The sequence below is a fragment of the Pygoscelis adeliae genome, unplaced genomic scaffold (genome assembly GCF_000699105.1).
Source record: "Pygoscelis adeliae isolate BGI_AS28 unplaced genomic scaffold, ASM69910v1 Scaffold26, whole genome shotgun sequence".
NCBI lineage: Eukaryota > Metazoa > Chordata > Aves > Sphenisciformes > Spheniscidae > Pygoscelis > Pygoscelis adeliae.
In genome coordinates this window covers 1681303-1701362 of record NW_008825104.1, presented here as the reverse complement: position 1 = coordinate 1701362, position 20060 = coordinate 1681303, and the positions used below count along the sequence as shown (strand labels likewise).

Genomic DNA, 20060 nt, shown 5'->3' with positions numbered 1-20060 from the left:
GTAGAAATCAAGCGGCCATAGGAGAGAGAAGGTTCAGACCAAACAGGCATACTTTCCTGTGGCGTCTGGTAATTCTAAGATGTCTATTAATGCTTGCTGGAGTTGGAAGAGAGTCTCATATCGAAGGGAAAGTCTTCTTACCTCTGTATTTTCCTGTCCCCCCGTTGGCGGCCCTGGTGGGCTGCAGGTTTTTTTTTTTTCACTTGGAATCTGCTTAAGTGCATCTTGATCTTTTAAAAATCTTGTCCTGAATGTTCTTGGTGAAATATATTGTAGATGTTTTATTACCATTTCATGGCTGATTATTCTTAAATCATCTTAAATATCAATTGATTTGTTTCCATGAAAAATGACCAAGCTACTCTGATTACTGAATTTTCAGATTGGGTACATGCAACTGTAGTATCACTGTGAGATTTCTTAAGAATTCAGTACTGGCCCCTTTCTGCTCCCATTGAAAAAAATTACTCAGCACTTAAGAAGTCTTTTCCTCAAATGTTCAGCTGATACAGTATAGGCTGATTTTTAAATTCATGCTGTGGATTGTCTTGTGTTTTTCACAGCAGACTGCATTATTAATGTAAGTCTGGGCTTACACTGTTCAGTGAGTGGTCCTGTCTTGTTTTTATCCCTTGGTCAATTACTAGTTCATTAAAATATTTGCCTCTGTGATGTTCATTTTTCTTTCTCTGCTCTACTATCCTGTGTATTTGCTTTGCAGAAATGAATCTGTAAGTATTGCTGTACACGTTGCAGTCACACTTCACTTAAGGGCAAGGTTATTTGTTCTTGCATAGCCTTTCCCAGTCACAAGGACTGCAATATAATGATAGAAATCTATTGGACTGCAAATGTTTTTTGAGGTTTCCATCAACTGCAAAACAAGAGGAGTCTAGAACATCATCAAAATACATTTCTAAACACTGGGACAGCAGACTAAGTTGGCTGAAGTCTGGCATTTGGAATTTGTATGAGGATAATTGTAATTATAAGGGTTTTTCTCTGCTTAATTAAAGGCACTCCTCTGCAGAAATAAGAAAGCAATTTACTCTGCAACCAGGCTTTGCGCAGTTCTGTCAACGAAGCTTAAGTACCCCCGGCTTTTCTACTCTTCATCTGGTAAGTTCTGGGTTTATCTTCTTAACACGGATTTGGCATCTACATTGCTTAATGTTTTTAGGGTAAATTAAGTGATTTTCTTAGGTTGCCTTGCTTCCCACTGGCTTCTGCCTGAAGCTGTTAAAAATTCTCCCTGGTGAGCTGAGGAAATTATGCATTTGAAAAAACTGAGAATGGTCCTTGGAACCTGAAATAGGCAGTCTTTCTGCATACTACCACAAATCAGAGTTAATTAGTAAGTGTTGGAGTATATTACATCCTCTCTTTGCTGGAAACATTCAACTCCGTCAAGTAAATGCATTGTGTGGTGACCACAGACGATTTGCAAAAGGAGGTCAGTAAATAAAGAGAAAAAAAGAAAGGTGGAGAAGGGTAGAAAGCTCAGCTAGCTTGGCTTAATACACAGTTTCCAGAGCTAGCAGCAGAGACAGCACACTGACCTGTTTTTCAGTGCTGTAGAGTAAGCATGTTAAGTGAGAAATGCCGAAGTATGCCCTGGTTGGCATAGATATAATTGAGTCAACTGCTATGTGTCTCCGAATCATCTTCAGCCTTCCACGTGTAATCCCGCTCTGAAGAAGTCAGACCATGTGACACTGCCCTTATGACAAAGGGAAGAAATGCCAGATCTTTTTAATTGCCTTTCAGGAGGATGGGTATTCTTCAAACATACTACGCCATAAATAAAACTGACTAAGATTTTGATATTCCCCTTCTTCCCAGACTTCTAGTTTTTTCTTATTTTTGTGAGATCCAATAAGTAGAAGTGGGAAAAGTCTTTGTGCACCAGCGGTGGTGAAAAATGTAAAACACTAGATGTAAGCAGTTACTTCCTGTGTGTCAGGGCCTCCCGCCACTACTCACTTCCTTAATCTGAAATGCTGTGGTATTTTAACTTGTTCCTTGCGGTTATTCAGCCTGGGGAGGCTAGGTCCCTTCTACATGCAGACAACTGCTTTTGCTCTTGAGAAACTTGATAACGTTTCATTTACTGAGTATTACGCCGTAGCTGCCATTTTGTGTGCTGTCACAATCTACATGCCTCTAATCCATCATCCTTAAAAAGGTATGTTTGCAGTAATGATTTGTGGCATTTTCTGTAGCATAATTGTTTTGCACACTTGTATTATGTGTGAAAAGGAGTGTTGGCTTCTCAGTTGAAACAGTATCTCTGTTTCCTTTGATAATTTGCACCAATTGTTAGGGAGACCGTTACCCTCATTCTGCATTTACCTTTTTCACCATCTTTTTTACATTTGTGTCTAATTTACGATAGTCAAAAGCACACATTTCTAGCGATTAAAGATTATTATTAACACTTCAACTAGAAAAAGTTAGAAGACATAATGAAATGCTATGGATTTGATTTGTCAGAATGGAAAAGTGTGATTTCTGAAAGGAAGTGCAATGCTTAATCAAAAATTAGATTGTATTAAGCAAAAATATTTTGCATGCAAAACATTACATCTTCAGCAACTGAAAAGATGAAATATGCTTTTGTATACTTTAAGCTGTGTTTTACTTTAATCTTTTGTGAAATTTTTTTTTAGTAAATCTTCACATATATATACTAACATGTAATGTTTTACCAACTGGCAGTGCAGTAAGTGAACTTCAAGGATATTATGCTGACAATTAATAAAAAATCAATAGCGAATAAAGATCTCTATTTACTCATAACCGTTGATCCAGTATGCTCAGCACTACACTAGGTACAAACCAGAGCTAGTGCTTAACCTAAAATTTATTAACAGCACAGTGTATTTCGTCAGCTGGCTGCCTCATGATTTGCTGACTTACTGTCAGTTTTAGGTTTTCCCTTTGGATAAAAAGAGCAAAGAAAGAGAGATTTTCCTAAAGGTGTTTTCAGAGAATTCAGTCGATCCCTTAAATGTACAGGCAGAGGGGTGAGCTCAGAGGCTTTACTTATGCAGAGACCAATACAGTTTCCCTATAAAAGGGGAACCTGGGGCGGGGGGTGGTGGTTGGTTGTGTTCAAAGATCTCTACTACATCATTTGCAGGACTGTTTACCACATCTATTTTTTCCAAAACTTTAAATTGGTTTGCTTCTCCTAGATGTTTTTAGCACATTTCTTCTAAATATGCTTCTATTTCTGTGAGATGTTTCTAGATTTTTATTAGCTGAATAACTTCCTCACTTACATTTACAGAACACTAAAAAGGCTCCAAAACTTGTATTTACCACTAATCAGCTTGAACTCATCTTCCTATCTACAGTGACTGACGTGGTATATTATGTGTGAGCCATTTTACTTCAGAGTTACCCAGAGCTTTGCCACTGTTGAGCACCTTTGCATGTTTCATAAATTGTGGAATTCCTGATTGTCCTATTGAGCTAAAATTCCTGATGTTGTGGGTGTAACTTCATGCTCAGATGAAAATCCTGTCAACTTCCATGAGAGCCTTGCATGAGTAGGACTTGGTAATAATGAGTGAAGACTTCATGATTTTGGCCCACAGATTTTATTTGTGGAGAAGAACACTGGAGTATAAGGAGGATGGCTCCAGAATGCATGTTGGATGAGACAGTAGCCACAGTAACACTGAATATAAAGGCAGTGTTGATAACAGGGACATTGCGTGCCTTATTTTCCCCACACCCCATCAACAGCACCATAGAGGTAGATTATCTGATCCATGTTCAGACTATATATATTGCTGGCAGCTTCAGAAGGCAGTCTTGTGAAAGGTATTTGGGCTAATCAGTGCAATGCAATGCAGTCCTTGCTCTTTACCAACAAGGATGATTTGGTAGCTATTTTTAGCTAGAATTCTTCCTCCTAGTAAATTAAGTTATTCCAGTGCTTTTATTCTAATGCTCTATTTTTCTGTGCTCTTACTGCGCTGAGTTGTCCTCAGCCTTTCTGGAACTCACAGAACATAAACTGTAAGTTTTCTAAATCTGTAGCTTTCAGGTTTATTTGTTACTCGTCAAGAAAATTAACAATGTGAGATGCTGGTCTCTGTACTCAACTGGACAGATGTTTTATTTTCTAAACACATACAGGCTATTTTTGTTGGCTATATAGCAAGTACGATAATTTTCATTTTTATACATAGAATAACATATGCTTTTAACATATGAAGTCACATTTATGTGTATGTGCAACATTTCTAGGTACCATATCAAAAAAGATTTTCTGCCTTTGTTTTTGAGACTAAGCAGATAAAAAGAGCCAGGCAGCTTCAAAAGCGTGTATGAGTGGCAGAGCTTGAACTTGTTTAACTTCGTTCTGATCAGACATTCTGTGTAAGAATGGATAATTAAATGTAATCAGATACAACTGTTGTCTATCAAGGTGCAATGCCATGTGCTGTAGAAATGGTGGATATCTAAGGTTTGCAATAATAACTTTAGTAGTTCCATGTTGTCTTTTGTGTAGTTACTGTACTAACCCTTGAAAAATGCAACAAAATTAGAACTCTAATAATATGCAAACCAGTAACATCCAGAGATGGAAAATAATAATTTCTTCTGATTTGGGGTATATCTTGGCCTCAACTTTGTTTTGCGTCGAAAGCACACAGCATTTCTAATAGTCAGTATCTTTCAGGCACAGCACCTCAAACGAGTGGCATCTTCATGATGGCAGGCATGGTGCTTATAGTCGGTCCTTAGCTCAGTATAACTTCCGAGACTTACTGCCTTGGCCTTGTTATTGCTAGTGCCTTCTGTCACATGTGCTGTGGAGTCCTGTGGCAGCTCCCTGCCAGCTGGCGCTGCCTGTCACTATCATTTTGGTCACCTGCCCTTGTCCTCTGTTTTTCCTACCCACTGCTGCCTTTTTCATAACTCTTGATTAATACCATGGATTGGACAAGGGGGACTGAATGCACTTCACGGGAATCCAGCAGAACACATCTGAGGGCATCCAGGGTGTACCTCAGCCAGCCCTCCTTCTACCAGCATCTAGGAAAGCTCAACAAAGAAAATAGCTGCAAATTTGGATTTAGGTGTAGTATCTTCCATTTCTTCTTTGTGTTTTAAAACTTTTCTCTTTGTTCCCTTTCTTTTTTCAGCTGAATGTTTCATTAGCAACTTTTCCCTGTAATAAATGCAGTGGCACTCTATATAAGGTTAGAAGTCTGTTTCCAATGTTTAATAAATAATGGGACAATGATAAGAATTAAATGAATAAGCCTAAATTATACTATTAAGAAAAACCTTCTGTTGCTGAAATAAACACCTCTTTATTTCTTCCATTAGCCTTCCTTTTATGACGCAGTAGACCCAGTAGATTTTGAAGGGTTCCTAATGACGCGGCTGAACAACTTGGACTCAGAACTAGCGCAAGAACTTGGTGACTTTCCTGAAGATGACTTGGACATTGTCTTTACACCCAAAGAGTGCAGGACTTTGCAACCCTCTCTGCCAGAAGATGGGTAAGGAGAATTTCTCTCCCTCTGAAATGCTGCAGGTTTAAAAATAGTTTTGAAGATGTTGATCCAGACACCTCACTCTGCCATCCATCCAGCCATTACATACTTGCCGAACTTTAAACATTTGAACTTTGCCATTGATTCTGTTAGGCCTGTTTGCACACTTAAAATTATGCAAGCGCTTACACGACTTCCTGAGCTAGCTGGTAGCGGCAGAAGTGAGGTAGGCGTAGACCAGGAAGAAGAGTAAAGAAGGGCAGGAGGGTAGTATGAAAAATAATTTTGTAGCTGTGATCCCAGAGCTGGAAGTTGATTCTGATCATGTAGTAAGCACAGGATTGAGGGTTTTTTCCCTTTTTTTTTTGCCAGCTATGTGTTACATGGCGTTGATCAGATCACTAAGCATCTCTTTCTCAGTACCTTTCTTGCTTAAATGGGGGGGAAATAGTTCATACTTCACAAGGTTTGGGGAAAAAAAAAAAGTGTTAATTTCTAGTGTAGGAGTCACTTCCGGTTTCAGGCTGACAATGAAATAGTTCCGCTATTTTCAACAGCTTTTAAATTAAAATAGGTAGCATGTGTTGATACTGGTGCTTGGCCATCCTTGTTTGATAAACAGGCAAACTATGGGCAACAGAATTTTTCAGAATGAGATAAAGGGATGCATTTGAGAGTTTTCTGATGCGGTTTAGGAGAGTCCCAGGCATTGTATACAAAATACTCTTCAAGGATTGTTTTGCTGTAAATGTAACCTTCAGGTAGAACCACAAAGGCCTACTGAGTTTTGCAAGCAGTAACAGACAGTTAAACGTGAAGTCAGCACCAGTTTAGCCCCAAACTGCTATGTCTGCAAAGACGGCTAGCGGTGCAACATGCTTGGGATGGGAGGCTGTCTCCTTCCAGTATACTCAGGAAATGAACGGCACAGTCTATATTCTCTGCTGTGCTGAACCTGAACACTGAAGGGACAAATAGGCTTAGCTTATGGTGTCCTGGCTTGCAGGGTGGACCTGCATCCCTCTCTGTTCCTGCAGAAGTTGTTACAGCCTGCTCTAATTTATACCGGCCGGCTGTATAAACTAGAGCCCTATACAACAGTGGTATTTGTTCAGTGTTCTCTGCCCAACATACCGAATGCAATGAGGCTAAGCAGGAACCACAGTTTATGTGATTTTTGTCAGCTGTGGACTACTGAGAACCCCTCTCTCTCTAAGCAAGATCTCAGCCTGCAAGTTCCTTCTTGGCCCAATGCATCTCTTGGGAAGTTCAGGAGAGCAAAGGCGGTAGAGACGAGGTGCCATGCTACGTCACCTGAGAGCTCTTTGAATCATACAGCTCCTAGGGGATTTTGTAACATTTGCACAAAAGGTGATTTTAACTTGAAGTTACTCGTAGAAAATGTTTCAATCTTTATCATGAATTCTTGTTTTCCTGTGGATCGGGGAGAGAGAATAGATGTGGGAGACAGTGAGTATTTTGGTGCTTGAAGTTCTCATTTATTTAAACGATGGATAAAAATAGTAAAAAAATTATCCAACTTTGAAATGAGATTTAAAAGATAAGATGACCATTTCTCCCCTGTTTCCAAGGTTACTTCCCAACATGCCTGCTGTTTAAAACAGCAGTTATCTATTTGTTTTTCCAGTAGGAGAACGTGTAGACTCACACCGTACAATCAATTTTAGGCCTGATTTGCACCACAGTGACATTAAGGGTTTTGTAAGGAGTCTGTGGCAAAGCTCAAATAGTCAATACCAACAAATATGCTTTCAGCAGATTTTTTTTACACAGCAGCTTCCCATTTAGCCGTTCACGCCACCGTTATTGATATTAGTGCTTTCACAGAAAATCCTGGTCAAGGATGCCAGTGTGTGTTAGGGAAGATGAAAGCACAGGAGGGGCACGCACCAAAGGTTCGCCTGCAGGCGATGCAGTCTGTGGTGTCTTCCTGCACCTAGAGCAGGAAACAGATACCACCGACCAACCTGGGTTAACGTGCTGCCTGCTTGCAAACATACGTCCCACTTGAACCAGATGCAGGAAGTGACCGTGTGCTGCGTCAGTCCGCCGGTGGCGGGGCACACAGCAGTCTGGTATCGGCCAAGGCTCTGTCCTGCCGTGCACGCATGAACACAAATCAGTTGTTATCCGGTCTTGGTAATTGGTTGCAAATCTGTTAAGAGTTCTGGGTGGAAAGTGCTAAAAAGTATCATACCTTTCACCCATTCCTGCCTTGCATGTGTATCCTACTCTTTTACTCGCTTGGATCAGAGGACGTAACAAGTGATTTTGGCACAGGTCAGTAAAATTTTTTAGAGTAGGGAAAAGGGAATTATGCTACAACATCATGACAGCAAATTCACAGTCATCGACTTTAGCTTGTAATATTTCAGTTCCAATCAGTATCCAGTCTATCAGGCAGCACTGACAAGCCCCTACATTAAATGACACTTATTTGAAAATCATAAAATTAAATTATAACATATTCTTAGATCTTAAAGTTTTGTTATGCTATCTGATTAAAAGCTTAGAGTCCCTTTTTAGGATTTTCTTCATTTCTATGAGAAAGAGAAAATCACACCAAAAACATATAAGAGGCTATGTATTTGCAAGAGTCCAGGAGCTGAGGCCTTTGGAAAAATACCTCTATATGTTGAGACTTGTTATCAAGTTTTGAAAATCACAAAGATGGTATAGTTTCTTCTGTTTTGCTGTATTTTATAGAAACATTGGTCTTCATGAAATGCGTAGTGTGGCAAATGGTTACCTCTGTTAAATGTATGTTAATTTATAAACACAGTGACAAAAACCTGCATCAGGGACCTCATGCAGTACACAGAATTCTTTAAACCTCAAACAATAGTTTAGCAGTAAAATAAATATACAGGAGAGGACTAATAGAGAGGCCTTTATCTGAACAGCATGTTTAGATAAATTGCTTTGCCCTTAAGGTATGACCTAGGTACTAAAATATTTACAATACATTGCTTTTTCCCCAGGGTTGAACTGGACTCGCATGTCAGAGACTGTGTTCAGACGTATATCCGGGAGTGGCTGATTGTGAATCGAAAGTAAGCTACATACAAGTAAATAAAGTAGAAAATACCTTGCATCTTATTTGTCAGAGAGGAGACGCATGCTGTTATAAATAATCCTAAAGAATAATGATTTGAATCAGTGACTGAAGACAAGAACTGACTTTTCAGTAGTATATATAACAATATTGTTTTGTTTGAGCTGGTGGGCTACAGCTAAATATTGTTGCATCTGCTTTTTAAATATCAGGCACTCTGGGAATTAATTGGGAAGAAATTCACATCAACTGTCTGTAATGATGATTTATCTAAATCAGGAATACTACTACTGTTTGATCACACTAAAAGGAAAGATAACAGGGATAAAGATTGCATTTGTATGCTCTTCATTTTCCCCTCCATGCCCTGAAAATTGAACATGATCTTATTTCTAATGGTGTCTGAAAACGAAATGGAGTGCTAGTAGCAAAAAAACCAAGGATTATGAGCTTTCCCAGCAGTGATTGGTTGTATTCATGGGATTATTAGTGTAACATCCAACTTCACTATTTTACATCAGTAAGTGATTTCTGCATTTGGGGTCAGTGTGATTCAACACACAGAATTAGACCTATGGTCATTACAAGTGACTTAATTTCCTTTATTTTATTTTATCATTTCATTTCGTTTCATTTTGTTTTGTTTCATTTCGTTTCATTTCATTTCGTTTCATTTCATTTCATTTCATTTCATTTCATTTTATGTATTTAAATGTGAAGGGAACTCTCCTATTCTTCAGAAGGAGGCTTTTGGAGCTCTGTTTTTCTGCGCCGCTTCCTGTTCATCCCCGCCTGCACTCACGCCCTGTTCTTGAGAAGCAGTAGTAGCAGCCGATGGTAGAGTGCTGGCACACGTGCTGCCATTTCGTTGTGCCCCTTTGCCCTCCCTTGATACTTTCTTTTTCTGACCTGATGTACATCAGCAGTCAGTGCGTTATGGGTTGACCCCTGGTGATTGTAAAGGAATTGCATTATTTAACTGTGCAGCTTGTGCAGGGGCAGAGCAGCCGCTGAGGGTTATTAAAGAGACTTCCTCCGGGGGTGCTGATGAAATTGATTGAGTTCTCAGAACTGTTCCACAGTGAGTCACTAAAAATAAACTAGTGGGTTTTGCAGGCTCTCCACCTGCACCGCTCAGAGCACGGGCGCTAGCTCTTTCACGCAGTGTTGTTCTGAGTGCGCTGTAAAGAGCCAGCGTGCAGCTTTGTCCGAGCACACGAGTGGGGAGCGAGCAGTAAAGTAGGTGAGGTGAAAAATTGAACATCATAGCTATTTTTGCACTTAACACGTGCTTGTAGAAATGTGAATGGAGCCGTAGAAATACACATGTGTGAAAAGATTTGTCATGTGTTTTACTATTTCATTCATTCAGGTAAGACAAATTTGCATTCAAAAACTTTATTGAGCAGTTGAGTCTGTGGTAAACATGATGAAGGGCCCTGCCAGAGAGCTGAGCTTTGATGGCTGTGGCTAACAAAGCAAGCAAGTTATTAAAAATTGCAAAGAACAAGACAGCATAAAAGGCGCTGCAGTGTCACATAAACCAGTGATAGATTGTTATTGGGAGCCTCGTGTTATGCTTGGACACTATTCTCAAAACAGATTAGAGAGGAAGAAAAGACATCAAGAGGGAGGTGAGAAACTGTAGTTGTAGAAAGCCTTGCATTGTTTTGAGAAAGTCTGGAAAAACTGTAGTTGCCTACTTGGGAGACAAAGATTCGTAGGACAGGTTGCTGAACGTATGGTCTGGTGAGCTATGGATGAGAGGAGTGTGTAAATGACTTTCATCCATTCATGGATGTGAAGGTTCAGAACAGGAGATTGAAGAGTCTTCAGTGGGTGGCATAAGCAGAGGTGGTCCTCGTGCCCCAGGGCAGAGAGGTATGTGACAGAGGGACTGAACACAGCTGAGGGGTCCATGTGTTTTTGCCAGAGGCTGAATTGGAGGCTTGTTCCTGTGCCTGTCAGTTTCTCCTTTCAGTTGTCCTTTCTTCCTTTTCCTCATCCCATCTTCTTAATTCAGTGTGTGGCCATTAAATTGACATGTGCGCTAAAAGCAGGGTTTGCCTCTTGGTGAGTTTTAATTGTTACCATGCTTTTCAAAATAAATAAACAATATAAATAAATCTTCCAGGAATACTTTAGGGAAAGGCATCTCTAATGTAGCTTGTACACCACAGGGAAAGTGTGATCTCGGGCACATAAATCTCTCCATTAATCACTTGTTTGCCACCAGAGGTAGTGAAAAAAATAATCAACAAAACCTCTTTTGGATGCTGAAATGTCTTAAACTCAACTTGTGCAGAATTTATGTATTTCATTCTGGGTGATTAAGGTGGTTCCAAAACAAGGTCACATCCAAGGAGAGCTGGGATTGTCTCTTTTATGACTTCAGTTTTCATTTGCAGTGAACTGGTAAACAATTAAAATGCAAACAATTAAAATTAAAACACATCAGAGCATATAATTAAGTTACTCCCAAAATGTAATAAAAAGGTGTCTCCCTGATCAATAATTGCTTATCATGGCATCTTTATGAAAGTACTCAGGTGTTTAGACATTGCTTTGGGAGTGTTACAGAAAGGAAAATGAATGAAGCAGGATACTGTAACTAAGGAGGCTGTTTGCAAAAAGACCATCACAGGATTTAACAAATTGCATACTACAGTGGAAGAAATCGAGCTCTGGATGCGTCTGGTATCTTTTTTCAGGGTACCTGCTGATTTTTTCCATCTGCCACAAAAATGTAACTTGAAATTGGTACCTTGCTGCAAAATTTTGGGAAGTTGCTAGCAGAGGGGGTTACACTGTGCCATAGCAATAGCCCTCTTCAAAAACAGGCACTGTTTGAAAGGTGTAGATTGTTGTATGGGATTAACTTGGGATACCTGTTAGGTCCAGGACAAGAGCAGTAAGCTCACTGATGTATAATTGCAGGAGCAAAGAGCCAGCCAAGAGATAAGCAATCCCAATCCATGTTCTTAAGGTCACTGAAATAATCACCGTGTCTGATGAGGAGCTCAGAGCTGAATTTGTACCTAGGTCAGGTTTTGCTACTGTCTCAGGCTCACAGTCTGTGCAAAAGTGATCTGAACGCATTTTCGCTCTTTTAAAAGAATTCTTAATATACATGATAGAGTTGCAGTGGTGTGATAAAACAATTAAACTTTGTGAAATGACACATATTTGCATAAAAGCTGTGCTACGCTACTTTTTTGCACAATAATGTTTCCAGTTGCTTAATATTTTCTAAATTTGTCTTTTCTGTTTCATTTTCACTTAACTCCTCCTCGTGCTGTCCTGACTTGCTCGGGCTTCTCTGTGAAAGGAACCAAGGGAATTCAGATACTTGTAGCCTGAAAAACAAGGGATCCCGAAAAGATTTTCACAAGACGCTTCAAAAACAAACATTTGAATCGGAAACATTGGATTCCAGCGATGCAAACTTTCAGGTACGTTTTCTTCACTTTGGAAAAGTGATCAAATACAGCAGCTTTCCTCAAAGGAAGCATCCTAGGATCTCTGTAATGGCGTCAAGCTGAGAGCTGTGCTTGCCGTTAGGCCTCATGGCAGAGGTGGCGTTAAGGCCCTCTCTGCCAGACAGGCAAGACACGTTTCATGACACCCGAGTGTCCAAGCCACAGCTCGCCATTTTGTTGTTTTCCAACAGGCAGGACCCCGACATGTCTACGCGCTCCCCGAGGAGGCCTCGAGGACGACCCTCGCCTCCTCTGACTTCGACCTGCGCAGCCTGCAGCCGGACCCCCGCCTGGAAAACCTGCTGCGGCACGTCAGCGCTGAGGAGTTTGAGAGGCAGAACGAGGAGGCGCGGCGCACCAACAGGCACGCCGAGCTCCTCGCCCTCTACCCCTCCGTCGATGAGGTGAGCTTGGAGGCTGACTGGCCCACAAGCCTTCCCGAGCTGGCTGTCCCAGCATGTTTAAGGTTAAAGCTGCACCACGGTCGAAAAACAGGGTTTGTGGCCTGGATACCTGTCTCCTTTGGATAATAACATGGTGAAGGCACATCACCGTGGGGTCCTGTCAGCTATCTTGAACGTGCATTCAGGGGGTTGTACTCGCACTCGTGGTGTGGCCTGAGACTTTGTTACACCCCCCTCGGTGCGGGTCAAGCCCCGTGCTGGTGACACGGTTGTGTCAGGGTGTTACCTTTCGCTGTAATTCTTGCTTAGGGGCCAGAAGTGTAAATATTCAGAAATATATATCAATTTTCTTTCATCTCTGAGGAGATGAAATTGCCTGCTGAGTGGGGGAAGGTGCTAGTCTGTAGCAGTGGCCCAGTTAACGTCACATAAAGGTTTTACACAAGTATGTAAATTTACGGTTGTTTTAATTGAGTATGACTAGAATAACTGTTTAATGATAGGAAGATGCAGTGGAGATACGGCCGGTGCCAGATCGCCCAAAGGAACATCTGGGCAACAGGATTTTGGTGAAGCTGCAGACTTTGAAGTAAGTATCCTTCACGAGCCTCGCTCACCATTTCTCAGTTCATACCAGTGTACTGCTGCTGACCCTGCTACACCTCTTCAGATGTCCCGCTCAGCAAGTGTTTACATGCTTGCTTGTTATTTCTTAGTGTAGCAAGGACTATTTCTATCCATCATTACAGAAGTCTTTAACTTGTCAGGGTGAAAAGGAGTTGGGAATGAGCCCAAATTATGTATTTCCAACAAACTAGATTGGTCTCTGTACACACTACTGGACTTGATAAACGGAAAACAAATTCAAGAAAGGTATGATCATTTTTAACTGATATTTGAGACCACCTTTCTGACAAATTTAGAAAATACATTGCATGCAGTTTACTTCCCTTCTTTTCCTCTTCAAATCATCTAACAAAATACACCAATAAAAAAATCCTCCAGGCTTTGAGAGAGCTGAGGTCTGGAACTAAATATTGTATGTCAGTTGAAATATAGCCCTTTCATTTTTTTATTATACAGAGTCATAAGAGTGCAGTATTAATCAGTGTCCTGTGTGTCTTTCTTTAACAGGTTTGATATAGAGATCGAACCTTTGTTCGCATGCATAGCTCTCTATGATATAAAAGAAAGAAAAAAAGTAAGTAAGTGCGCATACAGTATTTTTGTTCAGGTGGCTTGGGTTTTTATCTCTGGAGTAATAATTCAGGAAAACTTACAAAAAACATGCAGCTTTTTCACACATGCACTCTGATCCAGGATTCTTTTTATTCAGTCAAAGTCACATGCTTGCAATTGTTTGTTTTGTAGTTCGAGTTACTACTTTTGACTTATTTTAAAACTTTTGCTTTGCAATACATTTTAATTCTTTTTCTTTTCAAGATCTCAGAAAATTTTCATTGTGACCTCAACCCTGATTCATTAAGAGGATTCTTGCGTTCTCATACACCCTCCATTGACTTGTCTACTCAGGCAAGATCGGCAGTATTTTCTGTCACTTATCCCTCATCGGATATATACTTAGTAATAAAGGTATGTTACAGTGCTACTTCAACACCATTCTTCCTGTTCCTGGCTGCGCCTGTTGTCTGAGTTCGTGTAGCTGACAAACATGAGTTTTCCTGTAGCTGAGATGAATTCTGATAGTTTTTGATAGTACATGTGCAGGTGTCCACTGGTATGTCTCACTCCCAAGTATTGATACCCTGTGTTCTAGTTCTACTAAGTATTTAGAATTTCCTATCTCTGCCTAAGGGAAATTTAAAGCAAAGTGAAATAAGCCATTTTTTAAAATTTTAATTACATTCTGTGGAGGTTTTTTGGCTTTGGGTTAGTGCACTTTGCATCATTTTGTTTATTTAATTCTGAAACTGAGTTAGCCTGAACCACTTCATTTGGAATATGTTAATTTTCCTAATTTCAGTGAAAATGCAGTAGTACCTGCTTGACAGTGTTGTCACATATGTATTTTCTGCTTTTCAACAAACCAGATGGAAAACTAGGAGAAGGTTTAATATCAGTTACTCCATAAAGACAGTTTTAAGAATTCGATATTGCGCATTTGGGTGGGCTCTTTCGTATTGCTAGAGAAGGAACATGTTACTATTTGGGTAATATTTTTTCTTTGTAAGTGTCTTATTTTACTGCTTTTTGTAGATAGAAAAAGTGCTTCAGCAAGGAGAAATTGGAGACTGTGCAGAACCCTACATGGTTCTTAAAGAAAGTGAGGCTGGCAAGGTAGGTAAATAACTATAAAGAGTGTTTAGATCAAAAAATGCATGCACAAGAAAAAAACAGAGAAAGAGCAGACCCTTTGGAATAGGACAGAATCCCAGCATCATTGGGGAGGAAGCCAGTTGGTGCATCCATGGTGCAAGCAGTCTGGTGACTGACCGACAGGAAGAAGTCATGATGATGCAAGGTGCACTTTCATTATTGACCCCTTTGGAAATCAATACTGACAAAGTCTTGAGTCACGAAGCAGATAGGGGTGAGCAAAGGAGATGACAATGCAATGTGGAGTTAGCAGAAATATTTGTACCTCAGAGACATGTTACTGATTTGGATGGGCAAACAACCTGTTGTAGTGTGTACATGGCCAGTTCAGTGCTGTCATCCATAGACAACATGAGCTCTGTTCAAGGAATTCATGGTCATTTACCTCCCTGGAGCAGACTGACAATGTTTGCTGGACTTCCACATGTCTCTCACCTTCAGAATATTGCTTTCAGCAGAATATTGTTTCTGCATCTGATGAAGGAAGTAGAACCTGCTAATGTTTCCTGGTGATAGTTCATGCTGGGCTTGAAGGTCACTGCAAAAAGATCTGCGTTTTCCTTTTCTATAATGAAAATAAACTCATTGAAAAGAAATGAGAAGTGAATGTACAAATCAAAACAGCTATGATCCTGACAGTGATGTAGCAAGAAAACACGAGAGATAAGAATGCAAATTATTTACTGAACTGTAAATATGTAATTTTCATTTTTTATCTATACTAGCATTAAAATAACTGATTGCTTTTTAAACAGTCATTATTTTCTTTGTCTTAGACAAAAGAAAAGATTGAAAAACTGAAAGTCCAAGCTGAATCCTTTTGTCAGCGGTTGGGGAAATACAGAATGCCATTCGCCTGGATTCCCATAAGCCTAACTAATTTCTTCAACCTTTCAACACTTGAACGAGAAATACCTGAGGCTGAAGGTTTAAATGGTAGCTGTCTATGCTAAATATTATTTCATGTTTTAAGCCCAATTTTTGTTGAAAACTGGCTTTGCAGAAGTAAAACTCCCCTTGCCATATGGAGTTCATTTGAAATACAGGGCAGTCAAAATACATATTACCTCAGTTTCTAGAGTATACAGGACCATTGGTCAACAACGTTGACAAATACGCTTTATAACCCATGAACTAAAAATTTGCATAAGCTTGTGCTCTGCAGCAGAAATAATGTCACTTCACTAAGTGTGTCCTGGCATTCCACTATTTCACATAGTCTGAAATAAAAGTAGTGGAATGTTTTAGGTACTCTATCCTCTGATGTGGCTGGGAAGTTGTGGATTTCTAGTGTATTCTGATAGTCTTTGTACTGAAGCAACACAAAGCAAGTTGATGTTTCATTTAATTTCCCTTTGAAGGGAAAGGATCCACTAGTGACAAGAGAGCAACACTGCTACAGGCGAGAAGACTTTCTGAGAGAAGTCTCAGCTCAGAGGACAGCTATCCAATATCAAACTTCAAAACAATCTCTCTGACCCTCAGCACCTTCTTTAAACAGGTACTAGATATTCTTTATTTCTGATTGCCTAAGACATTTTTCATCTATGTAATGTGAACTGCATTGGGAAAAGTTACCAGTGATGTTCATGTGGGAACAGAAGATAACTGCTGTCAAGTAGGCAGTAACCCACTTGCTTTTGCATGCCTCAAGGACATGGTTCGCTCAGAAGCTTTTATCAGTGTTATGGAGTATTGTTACACAGGTACTGACTTTTGTCTTTCTCCTGGTAGGAAGGAGACAGGCTCAGTGATGAAGATCTGTTCAAATTTTTAGCGGATTTCAAAAGATCGTCTTCCTTGCAGAGAAGAATTAAGACTTTACCAGGTACATAATTCATTTTGGATGGAAAAGGATATATGTACTTTTCAGCCCTAAATTGTTCTGTAAATTCCAACCCCAAAATATAATTAACTTGGGTTTTAAGTCTATAGTATCTGCTATTGTGGAACTTCTTCGGTTCCCAGTGTCTACCTGACCACAGATGCTTTTGAGTTTTTTTCTGTATGAGTGAGTACAGAGATTTATATTTAGCTTGATATTCTAAAATTATTTGCTTTCCTCCCTAATTTACAGTGTATCTACTGGATGCCTTTTGTTATTATTCAAACTGTTTGAAGACAGTGCTTTAAAGCAGATTTCTAAGATCCTTGCTATTTCCCTGCAGTGTTTTTAAATGGCTTACATTTTACAGAGGGAGATTAAAATGTGTACACATTTCATCTTATTTGGGTATTTGGGTCAGTGTTAACTAACAAAGTAGAGAAGCAGAGATAGTGTTTGGCTACTGTCAAAAACCTGACCAGCTTATTTTTTCTTTTTACATAAATTACAGCTCAAGCTTTTCTGGGTTGTAGAGGAACCTTAAAAAACATGAACTGAGTGCAGAGCTCTTTTGCCTTTTTAGCTGATTGCCAGAAATGACAAGTCTGAGTTCCCCAGTTTTCACTTATCACAACAGAGGATTTAAATTGAAAGTCTAGTTATACTTGGGTAAATGTTACCAGTATTAACTGTTTAACTGCTCACCACAGCAAGCCTGGCTTTCCTGGTGGGTGGTGTCTACTTTGGCAGAGATTAAGCAGAGCAGAATCTTGAGTGGTGGGAGTGAGAGAGAACTGTATTAGACAGCAGCCCTTTTATCCTTTGTCTTCCAGACAAATCTTATTATTATTTATGTGTGAAAGATACTAGAACGTCAACCCAGCATATAGCATTCATTCTTTCTTTCCTGTTTCTTTGAAATTGTACAGGATAGACATAAAGAGCTATACATTGGCCTGATGTGTAGGGATGTGTGTAGGTTACTTCCTGAGTATCCTTCTACACCTATGCTTTCATCCTCATGCAGTCTTCAAGTCAAAGATCCAGTTCTTATTTCTGCACTGTTACTGTGTAACCTCACATATTGTTTTCATTTTGTTCTATTATACGTTGGTTATTTTTTATATTTTTGCTGAGATTTTGTGATTTTTTTTAAAGGAACACTTAAACTGGAGATTTCCCCAGCTCCAGAAAACCTTGGTTATTGTCTGACACCAGAATTACTACCAGTCAAGCCATTTCCAGAAAACCGTAATCGTCCTCACAAAGAGATTTTGGAATTCCCAATTAGAGAAGTGTATGTTCCCCATACCATTTATAGGTAAGAAATAACATATATTTTTTAAATTCTTAAGATCAATTTTCAAAAATAATTGTGATTTAGATATATTTTTTTCAGAAACAGAAGCTAAAAATATTTTTAAAAAATTTTAAAGTCTGTGCTTTAGGCTGATGATTTAATCTTATTAGCCATTACAAGATAAAACACCTGCAAGATGTTCTATAGTGTATTTACTAATGTAATTATGTTGTCCTTTGAAAACTTTTCTAAAATGTCCAAAAAAACCCCTAACAGCTCCCATTGACTTGGCATATATATATATATATATCTTTCCTCTTCTGTTTTTTTTTTTCCCCAGTAGATCTTATTATCAGTTTTAACAGTTTTGGTAAATGTTTGTGCTGGGTGGTTTCTACTGTTAATTTGAGTCATCTGGGCATCTGAGGAAGTAATGTGTTGCTCTGTGTACTTTTTCACCATGAACAAGGACTCTAGGCTATGCCGTTTCTTTTCTTAAATCTGTTCTATTCTGGTTGTTTCAAGGAGACCACAGTGTTCAGTAGCATGCACTGAGCAATTCCCATAATTTCTTAGTGGTCTGGCACATCTGAGTCTCCAAGAAGAAATGAATATCAAAAGACCGTGCTTCAACATGTTTGTGCAGCATAGTGGTGCTAGTGAGCAGTTATGTTGGTAATAGCTAACTAGCAATAATTCAAAACAGGTGTATCACAGTATTATAGATACAGAAATACTAACTTTCATGTGACCATTGTGTTAACGAAGGCATGGAAGTAAAGCAGAATGCTTCTTACAGCAGTATTTGATGGTATTCTAAGAGACTTTTCTGATCCCTGAAACAGTAGCTTGGTACTGAATTGCATTAGTGGCAAAGATGTGACTATCCGTTAGGAATCACAGAATGAAGAAGCTGAATGAAGGGATGTAAAGCTTATTCACTTCTTGCAGCAGAGATTAGCAAAGCGCCAGCTCTCCCACCCACTCACCTGACCCCACCCAGAAGGGGAGAAGGGAAGGGCAAGACTTATGGTTCAGTACAACTCAGAACTGCAAGGCTGCAGACTAATTTGTCCTGGGGAGATGCTCCACACCTTCACAGGAAACTGGTGAGCCAGTGGGGCTGTTGGTGACACTTGGATTTGGGTCCCAGCTTTTAAGGAAAGCAAAAAAAGGAAGTGGCATCTTATCTTACGATAACAACTTGCAGTGTGGTGTCAGCAGGGAAATGAGTAAGTAAGCCAGTTTGGATAGATCCTCATTAGAAGTTTTGGAGGAGTTATTCCTGGGCTGTGCCATGAATCTGTGATACTCAAACTCCTGAGGGCAATTTCTTTGTGCTCTCAGCACCAGAATGCTAAAATGCAGAGTGTTACGGTACTGCTGTCTTCTCTGTATATCAAAGATATGAGTGAATGTCTTCCCCACCCCCAGTTTTTAGGGCTTCTATGCAGACATTTCTATAGGGGAAGTAGTTCTTATACAATTGAAAGTGCAAATGTAAATGAACTTGAGTTTAAATGAAAAAATAAGACAGAATTTTAACTTTCCTGTTCATTGTCTGGCCCCAATAAGGAGTAGCATGTGTTAACTCCAGTGTTCAGCCTGGTAGTGTATAAAGGTCTGCTTTTGAAAATGAAGAGCATTAGCAATGGCTGTGTTGCTGAGTAGAAAGAGAGTTGAGTCTGCACAGAATATTCACTTTAGTTCTCACCATGGTAAACTAGACATCATGAATATCAAAGCCACCATGCTGAAAATTAATTTCTGCATCTCCTGAAGCTAGTTTGGGTGTCTCTGCATTATCCTTCATTGCTAGGCTGTCTGTATTGGATACATACACCCACATCAGAAGAAATGCTTGCTACAGCTCAACAGTTACACTCTTTGTGCAAGAGTTCACACGCAGCATGCTTAATCTCTTCAGGCTTTTTGGGCTCTGTTTTGATTTTCACCCTAAGTAAAAGTTGTAACAAAAACAAAGTAGGATCTGTCCAGCCTAACTTGTAATAATGAAGAGAATATCTATAAACAGTATTTGCCTTCCTTAATCTTTACCTTAGTGAATCAATGGTGATGACACAACTGACATGCCATAAGTAGTGTTATGCTGTAAGCTG

General features: G+C 39.6%; 1 protein-coding gene across 1 annotated transcript in view; it reads left to right on the top strand.

The window, feature by feature from the left end:
- The first annotated feature begins 1051 nt into the window (after window positions 1-1051).
- DOCK8 (dedicator of cytokinesis 8) overlaps window positions 1052-20060 on the top strand; it is a 74814-nt gene continuing 55805 nt past the window's right edge. The window contains exons 1-13 of the mRNA XM_009327224.1: window positions 1052-1119; window positions 5350-5525; window positions 8522-8593; window positions 11924-12047; window positions 12266-12478; window positions 12982-13067; window positions 13613-13679; window positions 13922-14071; window positions 14696-14776; window positions 15592-15754; window positions 16183-16316; window positions 16550-16643; window positions 17799-17961. Coding sequence (XP_009325499.1) covers window positions 5398-5525; window positions 8522-8593; window positions 11924-12047; window positions 12266-12478; window positions 12982-13067; window positions 13613-13679; window positions 13922-14071; window positions 14696-14776; window positions 15592-15754; window positions 16183-16316; window positions 16550-16643; window positions 17799-17961 — 1475 coding nt within the window. The 5' untranslated portion in view covers window positions 1052-1119; window positions 5350-5397. The remainder of the gene's footprint in view (window positions 1120-5349; window positions 5526-8521; window positions 8594-11923; window positions 12048-12265; window positions 12479-12981; window positions 13068-13612; window positions 13680-13921; window positions 14072-14695; window positions 14777-15591; window positions 15755-16182; window positions 16317-16549; window positions 16644-17798; window positions 17962-20060) is intronic.